We start from the raw sequence: 23417 nt of genomic DNA, 5'->3' as shown, positions 1-23417 counted from the left end.
GAGAGCCCGCTGGGCGGAGTTCGGCGGCGCAACCTCCCCCCCGGGTTCCGTCCCCCTCTCCCCGGGATTCGAGCCTGAGAGGCAGAGGCGAGCCGGCGGCGACCGTCCGCGGCAAGGCCTGGGCTCAGAGCGTCCTGACATCCCGCCGCCGCGAGGAGGCAAGTTGGGGGCGGGGCTCCCGGGGCCTCAGCCGGCGGTGCCGCCGTGCATCCCGCGCGCCGCTCCCCTCTGGGCCTGCGGAGCGTGTGGGTCTGTCAGGGGCGTCCGGCGGGGCCGCTTTGCGCTGCGGGCGCCTCACCTGGGGCGGGGGCCGCTGCGGGCTCCCCGCTTTCCCCAGACGCGCGCAGAAACTGGGGGCCCCGGCGGCGCTGCACCAGCCGGCAGGTGGGGAGCTCGAAGTGCGGGGGCTTGGCGGTGGGAGCCGCGTCTGTCCCCTCCGGAGCAATTGGGGCTGCAGGCCCCGCTCCGAGGAATTTTGCACCACAAGGATTGGGGGGGAGGGGAGGGGGGGGTTGCAGGTGGGTCCTCGCCTTCCCAGGTCCGTGCCTTTCCTGCGTGCATATCTGGTCCCAGATTTGCTACGTCAGAACCACGGTCTTTTTAGGAAGGCGAAATATTTATATGCCAAAATCTGGTCGTCAGGTGCGAGTGTTTGGGGGAAAAAGCCGAGAAAATGCAGGCGTTTTGTGTTGCGTTCTTTATTGACAGTTTACTTATTCGCTTTTTTGCATCTCCAGAATATTTTCATTTTAGATAAATCATGTGGTTTAATTCTCTTACAAATTCTAAGTTTAAATGTGGCGAAGGTTTAAGAGACTTTTATCTTCTAAGCGGGTTTGCTTATTTTTTTTTTACCCCATTTCCTAATATCCTTTTTTGTTTTTTAATTGCAGCTTTACCGTTGTAAAAGCCCTCACAGGTGCATTGATTCATTCAACAGATATTTCTGAAGGGCCTCATATGTGCCCAGCTGGTCGTCGCAGCAATTCTAGCTTCTTGGAAAAGGATAATAGACATAAAATGTATATTATGCTCTGTGATAAGTGTTAAGGACAAATAATAAGGGGAGGGGACGGGTAGGGCGTGTTGGGGCAGGGGTGGAAATTTTGGATGGAATATTCAGGTAAGTGTTGAGAAGTGGCATTTGCGAAAAGACCTTGGAAGTGTGAGGACTGATTTCAGTCAGAGAGAACAGCGCCAGGGCTGGATCGTGCCTGCGTTAATACAGGACCAGCAAGGAGGCATAGGGGAAACTGGCCCGTGACATCAAAGAGACGAACGTTCTTATGGACTTTGGGTTTTCAAACTTTCTGAGATTGGAAACCATGGGACAATGTTGAACAGAAGGGTGACTTCACGTGACCTACATTTTAAAAGGATCACTTGGGGAATTCCCTGGCGGTCCAGTGGTTAGGACTGAGAGCTTTCTCTGCCTTGGCCTGGGTTCGATCCCTGGTCGGGGAACTAAGATCCCGCAAGCCTGCGCAGCGTGGCCAAAGGAAAAAAAGAAAAAGGATTATTTGAGGCTAAAAGGAAGAAGGGAAAAAGTGTAGACGGTTAGGAGGTGTTATTCATTTTCCTGTTGCTGTTATAACAAATTATAGCAAATTTACTGGCTTAAAAGAATACAGAAGGACTTCCCTGGTGGTCCAGTGGTTAGGACTCTGCACCTCAAATGCAGGGGGCACGGGTTCGATCTCTGGTTGGGGAACTAGGATCCCACATGCCATGTGGCACGGCCAAAAAATTAAACAATAAAAAAATAAAGAGTACACCTTTATCGTCTTATAGGTCTGTAGGTCAGAAATCTCAATAGGCTAACATCGAGTTGTCAGTTGAGCTGTGTTCCTTTTAGGGGTGCTAGGGGAGACTCCATTTCCTTGACTTTTCCAGCTTCTGGAGGCCACCTGCATCCCTTGGTTCCTGGCCTCTTCATCTTCAGAGCCAGCATTATAGCATCTTCAAACCTCTGTCTCTCTCACTTCTGCCACTCTTGTCTCCGCCTTAGGAAGACACTTGTGATTACATTGAGTCCACTCAGATAATCCAGGATAATCTCTCCATCTCAAGGTTCTTCATTTAGTCACAGCCACAAAGTCTTTTTTTTTTTTTTTTACCTTGTAAAGTAGAATACTCATGGATTTGGGGGATTATGATGTGGACATCTTTGAGAGATCAGATGAGAGACTATAGTGCCTTGGACTACTTCATTAGTGATGGAGGTGCTAAGTGGTCCAGCCTTGGATGTGTTTGAAAGGTAGAGGGTTTATTGATGGATCAGATGTGGGTTGTGAGGAAAATTAGTCAAGAACCATTGACTACAAAGGTGGAATAATCATTTGGAAAGAAGATTCTGATAATGTGATTAATCACTGCTATTTCTTAATTGGGTTTTGCAGTTTTGTTTGTTGATTTGCAGTTTGCAGTTTCTCAATAGCAATTTTGCAAGATTTGGATTGGTATTTTCAGTTGATTTTGAGATTCCTGAGGGCAGGGATCATTTCTGATTTTGCCTCCTAGTTTGTCCCTAATGCCTGGCATTAGGATAACCCCTCAGTAGATATTTAGTGAATGAGTAAAAGAATGGTTACTGGAATCTGTTTATTGTATTTCATTATGTGCAGTATTGTTTGCAAAACTCTTTTAATATGTGTTTATGTATGTAAAGTGTATTCATCTATGGCTAAGTGAAAGTATTGCACACAATCCATGATGTTTACATAAACAAATACAAATACACAGTGTAGAGACCTATAACATCTCTTTATGAGGTTAACAGTGTTTTGGTGATAATATTTTTCAGTTTGCATTAAAAAATTATGTTTTACTTTAAAACTAGAATGATTTCCTAAGAAGAACGTACTGACAATTCTGGGTAGCTCTTTCTGATGGCTTTTCAAAGAGAATACTGACCAAGCTCAGTGTTTTCAGCAGAATGGATCAGATCATATTTTTATTCTCTAACCACATTATTGATTAGTCTGGAAAGCAAATCAATATGTATTTAGACTGCATTGGATTTTGCCTGTTAAGCACATACTTTTAGTCATTTACATCAGACTGTCAGGGATTAATAGGTCACAGATTGAACTGTATTGTCCAGCAGTTTCTTAGGGTAGGGACTATACAGGTAGCTATAGCTACCGCTTTTTGTATTAACCTCGTGTTGATGCAGTTTCCGGGTGAGTAGTTTCCGCTCTCATAGTGTTACAGTATTAGAAGTGACCTTAAAGGTCATCCATCTACTCTGGGGCCTTTCAGACTCTGGAAACCTGGGTTTAATAAGAGGCGTGGCCACCCCCAGAATCTATTCATGTGATTCCCTGCCCTTTCAGGGTGCTGCAGATAACCTCCCTTTATATTTGGAAGGGAATGGTGCCTATTTATTGTGTTTGGGAATTATGAAATATAATGCTTATAGAACTAAGCTTTTAGTAGGTTTTATTTGTACATATTGAATATATATGTGTGAGAACAACTTCCTTATATGTAATGTGAGTCCCTGCCATCATGATCATATATAGAAAATAAAGTGGTTTTGTATGTGTATTTAATGTTATTCATTCAAAATCTTACATTAGATATTAATTTTTTTGCAGAACACATACTTTTAAAAAATTTTATGGAGGTATAGTTGATGTACAGTATTACATGCATTTCGTGTGTACAACTTAGTGATTCACAGTTTTAAATTATATTCCATTTATAGTTATTATAAAATATTGGCCATATTCCCTGTGCTGTACAATGTAGCCTTGTAGCTTATTTATTTTATACACAGTAGTTTATACCTCAAGAATTCTTTTTTTTTTTTTTTAAAGATTTTTTGATGTGGACCATTTTTAAAGTCTTTATTGAATTTGTTAAAATATTTCTTCTGTTTTTATGTTTTGGTGTTTTGTCTGAGAGGCATGTGGGATCTTAGCTCCCTGACCAGGGATAGAAGCCTCATCCCCTGCATTAGAAGGTGAAGTCTTAACCACTGGACTTCCAGGGAAGTCCCAAGAGTTCATATTTTTTAATTGATGGTAAAGCAGGTCACTAATCTTCAGTTTTTACTCTAGTTGCAGCAAGCAGGGGCTACTCTTCATTGCAGTGCATGGGCTTCTCATTACTGTGGCTTCTCGTTGTGGAGCATGAGCTCTAGGCACACGGGCTTTGGTAGTTGTGGTGCATGGGCTCAGTAGTTGTGGTGCACGGGCTTAGTTGCCCTGCGGCATGTGGGATCTTCCCGCACCAGGGCTCGAACCCGTGTCCCCTGCATTGGCAGATGGATTCTTAACCACTGCACCACCAGGGAAGTCCTAATCTTCAGGTTTATGTAGTAGTATTGTTTCGCACTTGAAGACAACTAGGAAGCTAGAATGCTTCAGGTGTGCTTTGATTAATCACACTTACTCTCTCATCTTTGTTTTCTTTTTGATGGTATAAAATATTTACCATGATCTGTTTTATTTCTTTCCTTCTCTCACCATCCTAAAAAACCTTAAAATCCTTACCTAGTGTTTGAGTTACCTCTTTTCAGTTGCTTTTACTGTTTGTCCTAGAAGTCTTCCCTGAAATACTGACACAAATCCCCCAATTTATCTTATACAAACACAAATACAAAATAGTGCATATTTTTAACAAACTTTATCTGCTGATCCCTAATATTATTTCAGAGGAAGGGAAATAACAATAGAAAATAACAATAGAAAAATCAGGATTTAGATTCCAATGGCAACCTTTTCTGACAACAGAATTGTTCTGCGTGCCACCATCACTTTCTTATCCTCTTCTCATGTAGTTAGGTGGCAACTTCCTTTAAATGTTAACTATTATTAAAAGCCCTTTGGGCCTTTCTCACCTTCTGAGATGACCCACATCCTGTCTGTGGAGTGTGTTTGTCCCAAGGCCACTCTCGCCTTCTGAGATGGCCCACACTCTGTCTGTGGAGCATGTTTCTCTCTAAATAAATCCACTTCGGGACTTCCCTGGTGGTGCAGTGGTTAAGAATCCACCTGCCTATGCAGGGGACATGGGTTCGATCTCTGGTCCAGGAAGATCCCACATGCCGTGGAGCAACTAAGCCCATGCGCCACAACTACTGAGCCTGAGCTCTAGAGCCCGTGAGCCACAACTACTGAGCCCACGTGCCACAACTGTTGAAGCCCATGTACTTAGAGCTCTTGCTCTGCATCAAGAGAAGCACTGCAATGAGAAGTGCGTGCACTGCAGCAGAGTAGCCCCCACTCACCACAACTAGAGAAAGCCCGCGTGCAGCAACAAAGACCCAGCGTAGCCCCAAAATAAATAAATAAATTTAAATAAATCCATTTCTTAAAAAAAAAAAAGACCCCTTTGAAAGAAAGAGTCAATAGTATAACTTACAGGAGACCACGATATTCAGAGAGAGTAGAATCCTATGATAGAGGAGATGACAAATTAATCATAAATTCAGAAGTATGTGTAGAAAACCTTTTAAAATAGGTCATAGTTCCTGACATAGGTGTTAACCATACCATAGATAATCAGTGTTACACAAAACTCTGCCCTTATAAATAAAGACTGAGAATTTTTCTATTGCAATTACTTAGGGGATTTCTCTTCTTTATAATTTCTAAGAGAAGTGGTTCTCCTGGAAGCAGGTGATAAATATTCTTGGGAAGATTTATCAGAAAGATTCCAAGAGTGCCACCCAGGAAATAATGGTTATATCACCTAAGGGATGATTATCTACTGGGAAAATGTAGCATAATGCTCTGGAAATGAGTGCTGTGTTATTATTGCAGTACAATGATGGTAGCGTTACAATTTTTCACATCAGGGGCTTCCCTGGTGGCGCAGTCCTTAAGAATCCACCTGCCAGTGCAGGGGACACGGGTTCGAGCCCTGGTCCTGGAAGATCCCACATGCCGCAGAGCAACTAAGCCCGTACGCCACAACTACTGAGCCCGTGCTCTAGAGCCCACGAGCCACAACTACTGAAGCCCACATGCCTAGAGCCCGTGGTCCGCAACAAGAGAAGCCACCACAATGAGAAGCCCACCCACCACAATGAGAAGCCCACGCACCACAGTGAAGAGCAGCCCTGCTGGCTGCAACTAGAGAAAGCCCGTGCACAGCAACGAAGACCCAACACAGCCAAAAAATATATATATATATTTTTTCATGTCAGGAGATAAGTGTCATGGCTGATCTGGGTCATAAGAAATTATGGACTTTGACAACTAATCTGTGACAAAGGAGGCAAGGATATACAATGGAGAAAAGACAGCCTCTTCAAAAAGTGGTGCTGGGAAAACTGGACAGCTACATGGAAAAGAATGAAATTAGAACACTGCCTAACACCATACACAAAAATAAACTCAAAATGGATTAAAGACCTAAAGGTAAGATCAAAAACCATAAAACTCCCTGAAGAAAACATAGGCACAACACTCTTTGACATAAATCTTAGAAATACTGTTTTGAATCTGTTTCCTAAGGCGAAGGAAACAAAAGCAAAAGTAAACAAATGGCACCTAATTAAACTTAAAAGGTTTTGCACAGCAAAGAAAACCATCAACAAAATGAAGACAACCTACTGAATGGGAGAAAATATTTGCACATGATATGACTGCTAAGGGCTTAATATCCAGAATACAACTCATACAATTCAATATAAAAAAGACCCCAATTTAAAAATGGGCAGCGGACCTAAATAGACACTTTTTCAAAGAAGACACACTGATGGCCAACAGGCACATGAAAAGATGCTCAACATAGTTCATACTCAGAGAAATGCAAATCAAAACCACAATGAGATATCACCTCACACCTGTTAGAGTGGCTATCATCCGAAAGTCTACAAATAACAATCATAGGCAAGGATGTGGAGGAAAGGGGACCCTCTTGCACTGTTGGTGGGAATGTAAACTGGTGCAGCCACTGTGGAAAACAATATGGAGGTTCCTCAAAAACCTAAACATAGAGCTACCATATGACCCAGCATTTCCACTCCTGGGTATATATCCGAAGAAAACAAACATGCAAATTTGAAAAGATACCTACATCCCAGTGTTTATTGCAGCACTGTTTACAGCAGCCAAGATATGGAAGCAACCTAAGTGTCCATCAACAGAGGAATGGATAAAAATATACAATGGAATACTACTCAGCCATAAAAAAGAATGAAACTTTGCTATTTGCAACAACGTGGATGGACCTGGAGGGTATTATGCTTATTGAAATAAGTCAGAGAAAAGACAAATATTGTATGTTATCATTTATATGTGGAATTAAAAAAAAATACAACAAACTAGTGGATATAACAAAAAAGAAACAGACTCAGCGATAGAACAAACTAGTGGTTACCGGGGGGGGAGGGGCAAGGTAGGGGTAGGTGATTATACTCCTATGTATAAAATAAATAAGCTACAAGGATATATTGTACAGCACAGAGAAGATAGCCAATATTTTATAATAACTATACATGGAGTATAATCTATAAAATTTTTGACTCTGTTGTACACCTGAAACAACACTGGAAATCAGCTATACCTCAATTAAAAAAAAATTTACAGACTTTGGGAAAACAGAGTAGAGAAGACTTACAGGAAGTTCATTTGTTAATGTTTTAGGTGTTGATAAAAAAAAATAGTGATGTGTGACACACGTGCACACACACATACAGAAAGATGCCCACCGTCCCTTTTATTTGAATGCTCATTTGGACTTTCTTGTTGTTTTCTGACTTGAAGGCGTTGTGGCATGCTTTTTCTCAGAGCTATTGCATGTTCCACACTTCTAGGTAAGAGAACTGGAGGAAAGGAGGCAAAAGACAATGTGGAACTTCAACCTCTCTTCCCAAGTTTTTCTGTTGTATTTAATGAGCCCCCTTTCCCTTTCTGTCTTGTCTGCTGGTACCTTGCCTTCTGGAAAATAAAAACTTTGAGGAAAATTCAAGAAAGTGTTACCCAGTCTCGCTCTTCCCTGCATATGTGAGGAAGCGAGGAGAAATGAGTTTTCCTTTCTCTCAGTTTAAAGTTCCTGAGCAATTTTTCTAGCATGAAGAACTGTGACACAAAAAGAAGTACGGCTAAGACAGCCCCAAATCCAGTTTCTCACTCTCCTGAGAAAAGACTGACGTTCGCATTGATGTTGTTAATACGTCTTTTAAAAATGATGTCGGGTTTCCCTGGTGGCGCAGTTGTTGAGAGTCCGCCTGCCGATGCAGGGGACACGGGTTCGTGCCCCGGTCCGGGAGGATCCCACATCCCGCGGAGCGGCTGGGCCCGTGAGCCATGGCCGCTGGGCCTGCGCGTCTGGAGCCTGTGCTCCGCAACGGGAGAGGCCACAGCAGTGAGAGGCCCGCGTACCAAAAAAAAAAAAGTCTACTGTCTGTCCAAATTTTTATCTTCATGCCTCCTTAAATTTTTACTTAAATGCTTATTTTTCCAGGTAAGCATTGACAAGCAGGCAGTCTTTCAAGGATTGCTTCATCTAGGATTTGGTTCGGATTCCTATAGACTTAATTAGTATTGGAATAGTCTTTGTATAAGATGTGTTTATGCTGTTTGAAAACAAACATATATCTATACATGTATTCTTATGTTTCTCTAGGTCACCTCTGCAGAGATATATAGGAAACTAGTAACACTGATTAAGGGAGGATGGGAACCAGGAGTGGGGTTTGGAAGGTTGTACCGTATTCTACATTTCTTTTTATACTTGCAGTTTCCCCTTGTGTATGTATTACTAATTAAATTAAAACACAGAAAGAAAGAAAAAGGAAAGGTTGATTTTTTTTCTTTTTTTTAACAGTACACAGTTTTAAAGATCTTCTCTTTTCTTCACAGTGATATCCTAAGAGAAGATGGGAAAGGGCTGTAAGGTTGTGGTTTGTGGCTTGTTATCTGTGGGGAAAACGGCAATTTTGGAGCAGCTCCTTTATGGGAATCATACTATTGGTAAGATTATTTTTCCCTAGTTTCCCTGCAGGTTCTGGGAACTGGTCAGGGTCTTTTGTTGGTCATGCTAACTTAAAGATGTGTAGTGGTGTACAAAAGTGAGGTGTCATCGAGAGGGACCAAAAGGGTCATAGAAATCAACAGAGATGAGGGGGGGAAAGTAGGGGCAAGGAAAAAACATCTTTATGTTGTTGAAATTCCAGAGTGCTTGCACTTACTCTGTTAAAACAAGAGTTACAACAGGTAAGAAAATGTCTCTATGTGGTTTCCAGTGTGTTTACATGATGAAGAGTGCTCTCGGAATCACAGACTCACTGAGTTCAGAATACATTGAATGATCTCTCATTCTCATTTCAAACATGACTTTCCAGTACTGCTGTATAGGTTTTAAGAATGGAAGAGACAGCTGTTTGCTGCAATATGACCTAATTTTGTGAATCGGATTATCTCATTCATTTATTCATTCATTGAGTTAAATAATTGTTCAGTACTTGCTCTTTGATACAAGTTGTGATGAGGCCTGTGAGGATTTAGAGGTGGAGAAGCATCTCTGGCTTTAAGGAGGTCACAGTTCGGAAAGGAAGGACAGACATAACACGTTAGAATGAAACAAGGCTTAGCTTAGAGAGATACGTAGAATCATAGATCTTTGAAGTATTTATCGCTGGCAAGTGGCTTCAAGCACATTTCTCTCTTTTATTAACCATTTTGATGAACTCTGATTCTCTTCCACCTTCCCAGAATAATATTTAACAACTTCGGTTAAATCCATATTTGGTTTTTATTAATAACGATGCCTGTGCCAGAAGGTCTGAAAACCTATCACAGTGCTGCACTATTGGTTCTGAATTTTTCACCTTCAGATTCTAATTTATGCCAGTGAAAAAGTAAATTATGCCCAAAGGGGGAAAAAAAGAATCCCTTTCCCTCTTAAAACCCCAACAGATTTTTGTTTCTGTAGGCTATGTCTTACGATATTTTTCTTGTATTAGAGATTAAACCTGAGGAAATTAAAAAAAAAACTTAGCACTTAAAATAATAACAATAAACTTATTATATGCTAAGGTAACACATTTTAATGAAAAATAGTTATACTTTCAAAAAAATTTAGTGAGAAGATGAGTGTTGATTTACGTTTTTGAAAATCGAATGTCCAGCCTGATAGAAGGCAGCTGGATTATCATATCTGCTTGCCTTTGCATTCAATCTGTTTTTATATGTTTTTTTAGTTGAAATATGTGAAGAAAATGTGGCCTCACACAAATATGTGGTTGAAAAAGGTAGGAATATTTTAATAGCTTTGCAGATAATTGTGGACTTTCTTCTTTGGTATTTCACTAAAACTCAGTCAGTGATGGTTACTTAAAGGTTATTGCAGCGTGGAGTCTGAAGCCGCATCAGTGAACTTCTCCTGTTCTATTACATTAAAATCTCATTGATTTATCTTGCACTTCAAAAGGGTTTTTTACCCATGCATGGTTTCTTAACATTTATGAATTGGTCATTTGGAAAATACTGGTTAACTGAGGTAAACAGATCTTCCAAATACCATTTATTAATATCATCACCAGTCTCATCGGTATTGGGAAGCTATCAAGTTTCTGCTGATGGATACAATTCTCATTTTTGCTTGAAAGCTCAAATCTTATCATTAACAACAGATACTATCAGTTATTTTCCTTGAAATGATAGGCTCTCATTATTCATCTTTGAGAAAATGTCTGTTAAATACCCTGAATAACCATGTTTTTTTTTTTTTCTGTTATTCCTTCTTTAAAAAAAAAAAAGAAGTGAGACTTCCCTGGTGGTGCGTTGGTTAAGAATCCTTATGCCAATACGGGGACACGGGTTTGATCCCTGGTCCAGGAGGATCCCACATGCCGTGGAGCAATTAAGCCCATGTGCCATGACAACTGAGCCTGCGCTCTAGAGCCCTCGAGCCACAACTACTGAGCCCATGTGCTGCAACTACTGAAGCCCATGCCTAGAGCCCGTGCTCCGCAACAAGAGAAGCCACTGCAATGAGAAGCCCGCACACCGCAACTAGAGAAAGCCTGTGCGCAGCAGGGAAGACCCAACACAGCCAAAAAAAAAAAAAAAAAAAAAGTAGCTATTTCAGCTTGAAACTCAAACGCAAGAGCTTTTCCTCCAGACAGTTACCATTATTCATTAAGCAGAAATACTTCATGTATGCTTCTCATTAAGCACATAGAATGTTAAAAAGATGTAAAGATACATACTCAAAAAATTAGGATTTAATAAATTTGGTAATTTTTCCTGCTTCATCAAGGACATTCTTAAGTGAAACTGGCTTTTTCTTTTGAAACTGCAAGTATGAGGTGTTGAGGAATTCAACCTCTAATACAGTTGGTGCCACTGCCTTGATTTGTACTAAGCCATCAGCAGTTTTTTTTTTAGAGAATTTTTTTTCAATTAATTAATTAATTTTATTTTTGCCTGCGTTGGGTCTTCGTTGCTTCGTGCAGGTTTTCTCTAGTTGTGGCGAGCAGGGGCGACTCTTCTTTGCACAGGCTTCTCATTGCGGTGGCTTCTCTTGTTGCGGAGCACGGGCTTCAGTAGTTGTGGCACATGGGCTCGGTAGTTGTGGCACGTGAGCTCTAGAGCGCAGGCTTAGTAGTTGTGGCACACGGGCTTAGTCGCTCCACGGCATGTGGGATCTTCCCGGACAAGGGCTCGAACCCGTGTCCCCTACATTGGCAGGGGGATTCTTAACCACTGTGCTACCAGGAAAGTCCTGGCACCAGCAGTTTTACCCATCATTACTTTTATATCATCAGCGCAAATGTCAACACCGTGAAAAAGACGAATGTCTTATATTATTATGAAAATAGTTTTGCCTGTATGGGTTCCCTGAAAGGAGACCTCAAGGGATCTCTGTAGACCACACTTTGACAACTGCTGGCACATGTAAATATTCTCAGCTGAGCAGTATTATGTACTATGATTGTTTCTTTTCTTTCTTTTTCTTATGGAGGCTAATATTTGCTCTGTCACTTCTTTAGTTTTGTTCATACCTTTTGCTGATTCTTCCACATGTCCAGATGGTTCTCAGTTCTCCATGAGGTCAATCATATCAGATAATCCACCCCGCCCTTTTTTTTTTGAGATATTTTTCCAGGAGCTAGCATTCTCTTATCTGGGCCTATTGTACAGCTGTCACCATAGAACTTCCCTTTACTTTTTCTTTCTTCCTGGGTTTGATTTCCTGTTTTCTAGATCTCCTGTCACCTTCTGTTTACGCCCTTCTTTTGGTGGAGCACATCTTGCAGTACTTTTTTGGGGGTTGAAAAGGTTGCACAGTGGGATGAGGCATCGGGTGATGACGGCCCTCAGAATGCCCTCTATGCCTGGTGCACAGTAGTAATCCTGGGGCTTCTGAATAAAGGTATTTACTATTGTCCCTATGATTCCCTTTACCCTCATGTGAGGTTTTGTTTTCCGAATCTGGTGTCTGCCTCTTTCTATGATTACATGCTAATTTTGATGGCGGGCCTCCCTCAAAGAGTTTCCTGAGAAAATGTGCATGATACATATTCTGAGGCTTCACGTGTTTGAAAATGTCTTTACTTTCATTCACAATTGAGTTATAATTTTGATGGGTATAGAATTCTAGATGGAGAATAATTTCCTTCCAAAATTTTGAAAGCTTTGGTCCATTATCATCTTTTCTCCTTCTTTTATTATAAAATACATCATACATATAGAAAAGTGCATAAAACACGTATGTGGTTTAATGAATAATTACAAAACCTTTGCATAACCTCCACACAGGTCAAAAGGTAGAAGACTGCAGGTACTCTCGTCAGCTCCCCGTGTTCCTCTCTTCAATCAAAACTCAGCCCTTCCCTTGACTTTTGGTTAATCCCTCCTTTTCTTTATCGTTTTGCCACCTGTGTATGTATCACTGGATGACATAGTTTATTTTTGCCTCTTACTGACTCGGTATCAACAGAATCATACCATATAAATTTTTCAGTGTTTGTTTTTTTTCACTCAACATTATATTTGTAAGACTCATCCATATTGTTTTAAGTAGGTGTGGTATAATTTTCACGATAGGTATATTGTCTCAGTATACCTCCATTTATTTACCTCTTGTATCTTTTTTTTTTTTTTTTTGCCCGCCCCGCGTGGCATGCGGCATGTGGGAACTTGGTTCCCTGACCAGGAATCAAACCCGTGTCACCTGCGTTGGGAGCATGGCGTCTTATCCACTGGACCGCCATGGAAGTCCCTATTTACCTCTTGTATCTTGATGAACATTTGGGTTGTTTCCAGTTTGGGGCTATTAGAAATAGTGCTGCTGTGAACAGTCTTATACACGTATCCCAGCTATGATTTGGACAAGGTCTGGGGGTTATACCTAGGAATGAAATCGCAGGCTCATAGACTATGTGTATCTTCAGTTTACCAGATTCTAATATTTTCTTCCAGTGCTTCTGAGAAGCCAGAAGCCGTCGTGATTCTTGATGCTTCGGATGTGGACGCTTTTGTAGGCTCTCTCCCCAGTGCTCTGAAATTCGCAGTGGTGTATCCTGGGATCAGTCTGTGTTCATCCACGGTGCTGGGCACCTGGTGGGCCCTTTCAATATGGAAATGCGTGTTCTTCAGCTCTGAATTATTTCTCTTCTGTGTTCTCTGTTCTCTCTTTCTGGAACTCTCTTTTTGGATGCTGGATCTTCTGGTCTCGTCCTCTGATTTTTAAAATTTCTCTTCTCCTGCTTGAAATTTCTCAGCATTTTGTTCCACTCTATGGGAATTTTCCTCATCTTTATTTTTCAGCCCTTCTATTGAGTTTTCATTTCTTAGTATCCTGTTATTTCATGGATGCACTATCTTATCTCTTTGAGTATAATATTTGGTGGTTTTCTTGTCTGTTTTCTTTTCTTTGCACAGTCTTTTTCTTTTCAGGTGCTCTTTCCTGATTTTTGGTCTCTTTCTCAGGTATCTGGTAATCCTTGGTTGTCTGCTTGTAATTAAGAATGGAGAACTGAAGAGCTAATTTAAAGCTCTAAGCATGTGGATAGGCTTCATGACTTTGCTTCATTATCAGGTGACCTCGGTGGGGCATTTGTTGGTTTACCTGAGAGGTTAGCATATTTAGGATTTCTCCTTGTTCACTGGCCAGATTGCCCAGATTCCTCCGCCTAGAGGATGAAGAGTTGGCCGCCAGAGTTTTGGAGTAGAGGCAACACGTCACTGAGTTGCCCCTGTTTTCACTGCGGAACTCATACCCTCTGTCCTGCATCTCAGCAGCCTCTGCTTTACCCTTTCTAGAAGTGCAGCCTTAGTCTCCTGCTGGGGCAGAGGTGGCGTGGAGTGGCAGAGGAGATGCAGAGTCGTAACTTCACTTGATGTCTAGGGTGAGAAAATCTCAAAAGGTCAAGCTTAAATGGGAGGAGGAAGGGAACCAGACTGGCTTTTGGTGGACAGAACATCCACCATGACAAAAATCTTGGTAGTTTTTGCTTTTAAATTTTTTGTAATCGAAGCCCAGTAAGTTTATGTCTTCATAGACTACCTCTTGCACTAGTCATTAACATTCAAAGTGTTCATCTTCTCACCTTAATCCCCTCATCCACAAATGGTTGTTGCATACTTGCTGTGTACACAGAAGGGTTGTTTCTCTTGAGGAAGTTCTTGGTGAGTTGAAGAGACAAAACCCACACAAATGGAGCAAAGTAAAATGGATTTTACAAGGCTCATCATTCAGGCAAGCAGGGGAATGAAACTGGGGCACCAGTTATGAGCTCACGCATTCATTCATTCATTGAGACGTTTACTAAGGACTTTCTACGTATGTAAGTCAATTCGTTAGTCCTCAGAGCTCCAAAGAGAGATTAGCCACAGTCCTGGCTCTCGAGGAGTTTACACTGCAGCTCCAGAGGGGACAGATACGAAAAGAGTTTAGGGTGAAGTGGTATTACCTGTACAAGGCACAGTAAGAGCAGGATGGAGGGAAGTGGATAATCCGAAGAAAATCTACAGAGCTGACATTTCAGCAGAGCCTGGAAAGGATGAGGTGTTGACCAGGTGTTTCCTGAGCTGTTGCAGTCATTCAGGTGAAGGGAGCAAGCCCGGGGGAGTGGAAGCAGGCAGTGGATCAAGCAGATGTCTCAGGTGTAGAGTGGCTGATTTAGGACCACATTCACCCATACTTTCCTTGTTCAAAGAAAACGCTGAAGACCAGGTGGATGGTGATCAAGGGACAAAAGCAAGGAGGAGGGACAGGTGGGGCAGGAAAGATAACAAGTCTTGTTAGTTTGAAGGACTTGGAGGACATTCACACAAAAGTGCACAGTAGGTACTTGGGAATTAAGGCCTGGTGCCTAGACCCAGACTGTACATGTACATTTCTGAGTCCTTGAAACAGACCCTGGAAACAGTGGAAATTGTACAGAGAAAAATCAAACTTACCCAGGTCCTGTCCTTGGCGCTGATGAAAAAGAAAATGGGGCCACTTAGTTGTTGAAGGTACTTTAAGAATCAGTCCTTAATTCTCCAATTGAGATAGTAAGTTCTTTAACTCTTGTAATTACTTCTGAAAAATAAGTAATAGTAAATTTCACTGCCAAATTTTTATTTCTTTTATGTCTATATGGAAGAAATAATCTTAAAAAGTACTTTGTTCATTTACTGTAACAGTTACTTTTCATTTTAAAGAAGCTAGTAAATGGAAATATGATTCTTATGTGTAGTAAATAAGGAACCTAGAAAGCCGACTTCTAAAGGACAAGAAAATACTCAACAATTGGTATTGAGTTATCCAAAAAGAGTAAAAGCTTTTTTTTTTAATTGAGGCATAACTCACATAACGTTGTATTAGTTTCAGGTGAATAACATACTAATTCGATATTTGTATATGTAAAAGTAATTCCTTTTTAACCCCAGGAATGGAGGACTGTGAAACAATGGAAGATGTGTATATGGCTTCAGTGGAAACAGATCGGGGAGTCAAGGAACAGTTACATCTTTATGACACCAGAGGCCTACAGGAAGGCGTGGAGCTGCCAAAGCATTATTTTTCATTTGCTGATGGCTTTGTTCTTGTGTACAGTGTGAATAACCTTGAATCCTTTCAAAGAGTGGAGCTTCTGAAGAAAGAAATTGATAAGTTCAAAGACAAAAAAGAGGTAAGTGGATATGTTAAAAAATGCCAGCTATGAATTATAACACTGTTGAAATTGTAGCATGGGCTTTTGGGCAATTAAAATATTTTAAAAGCATTAAATTGTATCCACAGTATCTGTAATCTTCATGACTTTTTCCCTAGCCCAGGAAATACAGGACTGAGTTCAACCAGGCCAGCATTTGACTTTCTGCCTTTGCTTCTTCCCATGTACAACTTGAATTTTAATGACTCCATATTGCAAATACTACATAGTTCATTTCACATTATTTGGGATCACTGTTTCCTAGGGCTTTTTATTGTCTTCTTGGAGAAATAGGATTGTCCTTAGCCTTAAAAAAAAAAAAAAAGGAAAGAAGTGGAAAAAACTAATAAATAATTAGTGGCTTCTATCCACTTACCATTTGAAAATAAGATTCTTACTATGGTCTGTAAAGTTTTAGATGATGTGGCCCATGTCTGTCCTTTCACCTTTAGCATTCTGTTCCTCTGTCACTGTACTCCAGTGGTCAACTTTCTGCTTTTCCAGCATGATAATTTTGTCGCCCTGTGAAGTCCTTCTCAGTGGCTCGTTCCCCTGCCTGGAACTCTCTCGTCGCAGGTCTTTCTCTGGGTCTTGGCATGGCTGATTCCTCAGGGTTTAGGGAACCATGTCATGAACCCATTAACAGCACTGGCTAGATCTTCTTAACCTAATTTTTACTTAACCTAATTTTTATGTATTTTTTATGTCATACTTTTAATTTTGAGGTAATTGTAGATTCACATGCAATTTTAAGAAATAATAGAGATCCCTAACTCAGTTTCCCCCAATGCTAATAACACTGTGCAAAACTGTAGTAAAATAACACAACTGAGATACTGACGTTTATACAGTGAGGGGACCTTTCCAGCACTGCAGGGACCCCTCATGGGACCTTTTATGGCCACACGCATTCCCCTCCCATCCCCTCTCCCTCCTTAACCATTATCTGTTCTCCATTTCTGTAACCTTGTCATTTCAAGAGTGTTAACGTAAATGGAATCGCAGTTTGTAACCTTTTGGTATTGGCCTTTTTCACTCAGCCTAATTCTCTGGAGAGTCATCCAGGTACTTGCATGTATGAGTCGTTCATTCCTTTTTCTTGCTGGGTGGTTTTCCATGGTGTGTATGTACCAAAGTTTATTTAACCACTCACCTGTTCAAGGACCTCTGGGTTGTTGATATTTTAATTATTTTTATTATTTTGAATACTAACTTACTTTGTGAATAGATAACATTCACAAGGTTCAATCTTCAAAAGATATAAAAAGGTAAGTAATGAAGGCTCCTCTCCACCTGTTTCCCATCTTTCCCACCGAGACAGATAAGTGCTGTTATTATTTTGGGGAGTATCCCCCAGATTTCCCTCCCTGCCCCCCTAAAGTTAAAAGTATAGTTCGGTGAACACTCATATACTTGATACTTGAATCTTGGCTCTGCTTCTTAACTTTTCTGCCTTAGTTTCCTTATCTATAAAATAAGGATAATAATAGTACCTTTCTCATATGGTTATTAGGGGGATTTAAGAAGCACATTCATTCAGCAAATGCTTATTTTTAAATTTTTTTATTGAAGTATAGTTGATTTACAATGTTGTATTAATTACTGCTATACAGCAAAGTGATTCAGTTATACATGCATATATATTCTTTTAAAAATTCTTTTCCATTTTGGTTTATCATAAGATATTGAATATAGTTCTCTGTGCTATACAGTAGGGCCTTGTTGTTTATCCATCCTGTATATAATAGTTTGCATCTGCTAACCCCAAACTCCCACTCCATCCCAACCCCAGCCCCCTCCCCCTTGGCAACCACCAGTCTGTTCTCTATGAGTCTGTTTCTGTTTCATAGATAAATTCATTTGTGTCATATTTTAGATTCCACATATAAGTGATATGATATTTGTCTTACTCTGTCTGACTTACTTCACTTAGTATGATAATCTCTAGTTGCATGCATGTTGCTGCAAATGGCATTACTTTGTTTCTTTTTATGGCTGAGTAATATTCCATTGTGTATATGTACCATGTCTTCTTTATCCATTCATCTGTTGATGGGCATTTAGGTTGTTTCCAGGTTTTGGCTACTGTGAATAGTGCTGCAGTGAACATTGGGGTGCATGTATTTTTTCGAATTAGAGTTTTCTCCGGATATATACCCAGAAGTGGGATTGCTGGATCATATGGCAGCTCTATTTTTAGTTTTTTGTTTGTTTGTTTTTGTTTTTGTTTTTGTTTTTTTTTGCGGTACGCGGGCCTCTCACCGCTGCGGCCTCTCCCGCTGCGGAGCACAGGCCCCGAACGCGCGGGCCCAGTGGCCATGGCCCACGGGCCCAGCCGCTCCGCGGCACGCGGGATCCTCCCAGACGGGGGCACGAACCCGCGTGCCCTACATTGGCAGGCGGACTCCCAACCACTGCGCCACCAGGGAAGCCCTATTTTTAGTTTTTTAAGGAACCTCCATACTATTCTCCACAGTGGCTGTATCAATTTACATTCCCACCAACAGTGTAGGGAGGGTTCCCTTTTCTCCACACCCTCTCCAGCATTTATTGTTTGTAGATTTTTTGATGATGGCCATTCTGACCAGTGTGAGGTGCTACCTCATTGTAGTTTTGATAGCAGATGCTTACTGGGCTGCGTGCCTGGCACTGTTCTAGGTGAGGTGGAAGGAATACAGTAGACAATAGAACAGAGTCCCTGTTGCCATAAAGCTTCTGTCTGGGGGGTGGGGGAGAGAGGGATAAGGAACAAATATGTATTGTGAGGAGTGATGCAGTGTAGGAAGAAAAGTCAGGCAGAGTGGGGGGTGAGGGCACTGCTTTCTGTAGGTGATGTGGGAAGGCCTGGTGAGGTGACTTGCAGCAGAGATTTGAAGGGTGTGAGGGAAGGGCACAGCCGATGTCTAGAGGAGGCTGCTCCAGGTGGAGGCCCCAGCTGAGCAGGGGCCGGGGCGGGAGCGTGTTGTGCTCAGGGGCAGCACTGAGGCCAGAGCGGGTGGGGTTGGGGGGAGGTAGAGCTGAGGGCGACTCGGGATGGGAGGCAAAGGGATGGCAGGGTCTAGCTTGGGTGGCACTTGTTTTCATGTCTGTTTTAAAAAATGGAAAGGGTAATGGTGGCACATGGTTCAAAAATAAAAATGATGTATAGAGAGGACTCTAGTGAACTTGTTCCCACCCCTGGGTTCAACCGTCTATCTCCTGTACCTCAAGCATGCTGTTTTAATGTTTTACCCCTTTCCTAGTCTGCGGGTGTCCTTCCAGAGTTTCTCTGTGTAAATACAAGCAAATAGAAATGTACATAATCTTTTTCTTATTTTTCTCTCTGTTGTACCAAAGGTAGCGTATTGTTGTACACCTTGTATTTTTCATGTAATATACCTTGGAGTCCTTTCCATAGCAGTACTCAAGATTCCTTTTTTTTTTAAACTGATGCATAGTATTCACTGTGTGGCTGTAGATGTATCATACTTATTTAACCAGTCTCAGATTGATGGACACTTAGGTTCTCTCTGGTCATTTGCTATCATGAACTATGCTACAGTGAATAATCTTAGACATTTATTATTTTGTACATTTTAACGTAGAGTTGTAAGATCAACCAGCAGAAGTTAGGTTCTTGAGTTAAAGTTAAATATAGTGACAAGTTATTGTCCATAGGAATGGTATGAAAATGCCTGTTTCTTCAGTCTTGACAACAATGTGTGGTTAAATTTTTGGATTTTGTGACTCTTCTGGGTGAAATGGTATTTTTGTAGCTTCATTTATCCTTAATGTGAACAGAGTTGAACCTCTTTTGACTTATTATTATTTTTTAAATATTTATTTGGTTGCACCAAGTCTTAGTTGCTGCAGGCAGGCTCCTTAGTTGCAGCATGCATGTGGGATCTAGTTCCCTGACCAGGGATTGAACCCAGGCCCCCTGCATTGGGAGCACAGAGTCTTACCCACTGCGCCACCAGGGAAATCCCGTCTTTAAAAAAAATAAAATAAAACATCCTTATTGGAGTATAATTGCTTTACAATGGTGTTAGTTTCTGCTTTATAACAAAGTGAATCAGCTCTACGTATACGTATATCCCCATATCCCCTCCCTCTTGCGTCTCCCTCCCACCCTCCCTATCCCACCCCTCTAGGTGGACACAAAGCACCGAGCTGATCTCCCTGTGCTATGCAGCTGCTTTGCACTAGCTATTTTACATTTGGTAGTGTATATATGTCCATGCCACTCTCTCAGGAAGTCCCGTCTTTTGACTTGTTTTAAAATGATCACTCGGGGACTTCCCTGGTGGTCCAGTGGTTAAGACTCCACATTTCCACTGTAGGGGGCGTATATTTGATCCCTGGTTGGGGAACTAAGATCCCACATGCTGTGCAGCCAAAAAAAAAAAAAAAATCACTCTGTGTTGACTTTCACCTTGAGGGACAAGGTGAGAAACAGAGTTTAGTTCAGATGCCCTCGCTGTAGAGCACTTTGACATTTACCGGCTGGAGAAGTGAGAAGGAAGCAAAGGAGTCTACAGAGTGGCCTTTGAAGTACGAGGAACACCAAGAGATAAGGGTGTCCCAGAAGGCAAGTAAAGTCGGCACTTTAAAAAGTAGGAGGTGACCAAGCTATGTCAGATAGTAAAGGCAGATCAAAAAAGCCAAGAAGTGGCCAGCTTCAGTAACTTGGGAGATCTCAACAGCGACACAAAACAGTGAGACAAAGTCTGATGGACTGGATGTGAGAGAGTTGAGCGCAGCAAACATAGCTCTTTGAAAGAGTTTTGAGTCAAAGGGTAAATATATTGTCCCCTAAAAGGGCAACAGAGAGGAGCTGGAGAAGGATGTGTAAGAAGGTTTTTTCAGATGAGATGGTTGTTTGTATGCAGTGGGATGATTCATAGGAGAGAGGCAGGTGAGGCGATAAGCGATGGAGTGACATCCTTGTCCAGGTTGAAGGGGGTGGGGACATGGGCTTAGAGGACCATGGGGCTGTTAGGCGTGGCGGTGGCAGCACCTGACAGTTCCCTGCTAGTTGCTCCGGTCTTCTTGCTGACGTAGTGTGGACAGCAGCTGAGGGTGAGACGGGGAAGGAAGAGGGAACGGCGGGGGGCGGGGGTGGCTGGAGGAGGGGGACCAAGGTAGGAGATGCCGTCCTTACAGGGGAAGTGGCGGGAACGTGATGTATCTGCTGGAGAACAGCACCGCCCTGGAGGTCGGTGGTTACGAACTGGGACCGGCCAGCGGGGTTGTGTTTTTCTCCGGCCACGTTCGGTAAATGATGTAGGCAAAAGGTACGGAGCTCAACTTAACCGAGGTGGCGGCGGGGGGCATACGGCGTGATAAGGACGGCGAGGGAGCGAAAGAGGAGACGCTCGGCCGGGGGAGGGCCGAGGGCAGCAGCGGGGTTGAAGAACTGAGACAGAGGTGGTAGCGCTGGGGATCGTGGGTCCCTGCGGTGCCGTGGGGTTGCTGCAGCGGGGTGCGGGGGATGAACCACGAAGGCAGCGGTCAGAGCGGGATTCCCGCACTCGAGGTCAGAGAGGAGAGCGGTTATCCTGGTTCGTGGGAGTGACTGGCTGAGGTCAGAGGACAGTTAGGATCTCTGAAGTCAAGGAGCCGAGGGATGAGGTTACCGGAAGGGTCACGCCCAGGGCTGCTTAAATCACCACCAGTATGACGGGAGTAGCGTGTGGGGTGACCACGGGCCAGCGCTGGGACGAGCAGCAACAGACGGGCGGGGGGGGGGGGGGCGGGCAGGGCAGAAGCAGCGGCCCTCGGCCTGAGGCTTTTTAGGGAGGGACCGCGTTGGAGGTGGCCCTGAGCCTAGGACGCCTCGCCCTCTGTGCCCTGCGGGCGCCGGGTGAGGACACGCAGCTGCCGGAGGGGAAGGGAACTCTCACCGCAGAGAGGGGGTGGGTGGTGAGAGCCGGAGGGCCGGCTCCTGCTGAGACCCGGAGGAGAGCCCTGCCGCCTGCGTCCTGCCGGACGCATCAGAGCGTCCCGGAGGCGGGGGCACGGCCGTGGCGCAGAGGAGCCCTCCTCCACCTCTCCGGCCTCCTGCTTCAGGTACCTTTCCGGGCACTCTCTCAGCATCTGGAGGTCACGACTCGTCTCCCCTCCCGCGCACTGTGACCGCCCTTCTGGTCGCCGGAAACACTGCCTGGGGGTAGCGAGCGCTCCACTTGGGGAGAAGGATCGATTGCCCTGCATTTAGGGTAAAACGTTCCTATTGGGTGGTACGTTCAACACATATTTAGTGCTGTGTCAGGCGCTTTGCTAGGATTAGGAGTGACGTGAACAGAACAATTCCCGTTCTCGAGGAACTCAGGCCCCAGGGCTGTAGACCTCTCACGGCTCCAGAAGTTCCGTGGTTGTATCTTCAAGTACGTATCGCAGGTTTCCCAGACAGCAGGTAGAGCTAAACTGAAATGTAGACACACTTCAGTCAAACCATTATCTGTACCCTCGATAGTGATTTCCCCAAGTCTGTCTTCCAGCCGTGCCGGAGTTGAGTACTTCAAGTGTTGCGTAGTCGGCAGCCTGTAGAGCATCTGCGTTTTTAAGGAGATACACTGGGCGAGGAGGGGTGAGGTAATTAATGCCCTTTACCCTTCAGCTCACGCCTGAGGGTCACTTTGGACGAAGCACTTTGTTAAATGGGACAGTTTTATTCCTCCATTTTGCCTAGGAACTGATGCTGGCAAAGTGTGATCTTTTACCCGTTTCTTTCAGGTAGCCATTGTCGTGTTAGGAAACAAAACTGACCTTTCTGAGCAGAGACAAGTGGACGCCGAAGTGGCACAGCGGTGGGCCAGGAGCGAGAAGGTGCATCTGTGGGAGGTGACGGTCACAGACCGCAAGACCCTGATCGAGCCCTTCACCCTGCTAGCCCGCAAACTCTCCCAGCCCCAGAGCAAAGCGAGCTTCCCTCTGCCTGGGAGGAGAAGCAAAGGCAACTCCAGCTCTGAGAACTAAACCCTAGGGTGCACAACTGTCCCTTGAATGGTGACTGCCTCGAGGTGTCTGTGAACTCATGTAAAACAGGCCATTTCTACCTTTGGTCCTTAGGAAGCCCCTAGGGAAGTAATTTAATGCACTTTGTTATAATTCAGTTACTGTTGCCTGGCATGAAGTAATATATTTGCATTCTCGTTTCAGACTTGTCCCTAAAATGAGCACCTTTGTTATCTATATTATGTTGCATTTGTCAAAAGAATAAAGTTAAAATTTGGGTGGAATGCACGTGTACCTGTGAGTAGCTCCCCTCCCCTTTAACCCGTTTCAGAAGCTGTCATTCTGTGTAACTTTATGCAAACGTTGACTTTGT

At 43.1% G+C, this 23417-nt stretch overlaps 1 protein-coding gene across 5 annotated transcripts; it reads left to right on the top strand.

The window, feature by feature from the left end:
• Positions 1–10: 10 nt before the first annotated feature.
• On the top strand, positions 11–23332 carry NKIRAS1 (NFKB inhibitor interacting Ras like 1). 5 transcript variants are annotated; one of them, XM_055079611.1, is made up of 5 exons: positions 11–158; positions 8820–8930; positions 10160–10210; positions 15843–16084; positions 22823–23332. In XM_055079611.1, the coding sequence occupies exons 2-5, from the start codon at positions 8837–8839 to the stop codon at positions 23063–23065; spliced, it is 630 nt and encodes a 209-aa protein (XP_054935586.1). In that variant the 5' UTR covers positions 11–158; positions 8820–8836; the 3' UTR covers positions 23066–23332. The 5 variants fall into 5 exon arrangements, with proteins under 5 accessions (XP_054935586.1, XP_054935564.1, XP_028346103.1 ...); XM_028490302.2 differs by lacking the exon at positions 10160–10210 and having other exon boundaries at positions 17–158; XM_028490304.2 differs by lacking the exons at positions 11–158; positions 10160–10210 and adding an exon at positions 208–384.
• The last annotated feature ends 85 nt before the right edge of the window (positions 23333–23417 follow it).

This window comes from Physeter macrocephalus, chromosome 1 (genome assembly GCF_002837175.3).
Source record: "Physeter macrocephalus isolate SW-GA chromosome 1, ASM283717v5, whole genome shotgun sequence".
Classification (NCBI taxonomy): Eukaryota; Metazoa; Chordata; class Mammalia; order Artiodactyla; family Physeteridae; genus Physeter; species Physeter macrocephalus.
Note: the sequence above shows the minus strand (reverse complement) of the source record. Positions and strands in the feature narration are given on the sequence as shown.

What these genes read in the sequence shown, in the direction of transcription:
- NKIRAS1 (XM_055079611.1), top strand. Translation starts at nt 8,837, where the DNA reads ATGGGAAAGGGCTGTAAGGTTGTGGTTTGTGGCTTGTTATCTGTGGGG. An exon ending in TTATGGGAATCATACTATTG is followed by an intron (nt 8,931 to 10,159) that starts GTAAGATTATTT and finishes ATGTTTTTTTAG; the next exon opens with TTGAAATATGTGAAGAAAAT. An exon ending in CAAATATGTGGTTGAAAAAG is followed by an intron (nt 10,211 to 15,842) that starts GTAGGAATATTT and finishes TTTTAACCCCAG; the next exon opens with GAATGGAGGACTGTGAAACA.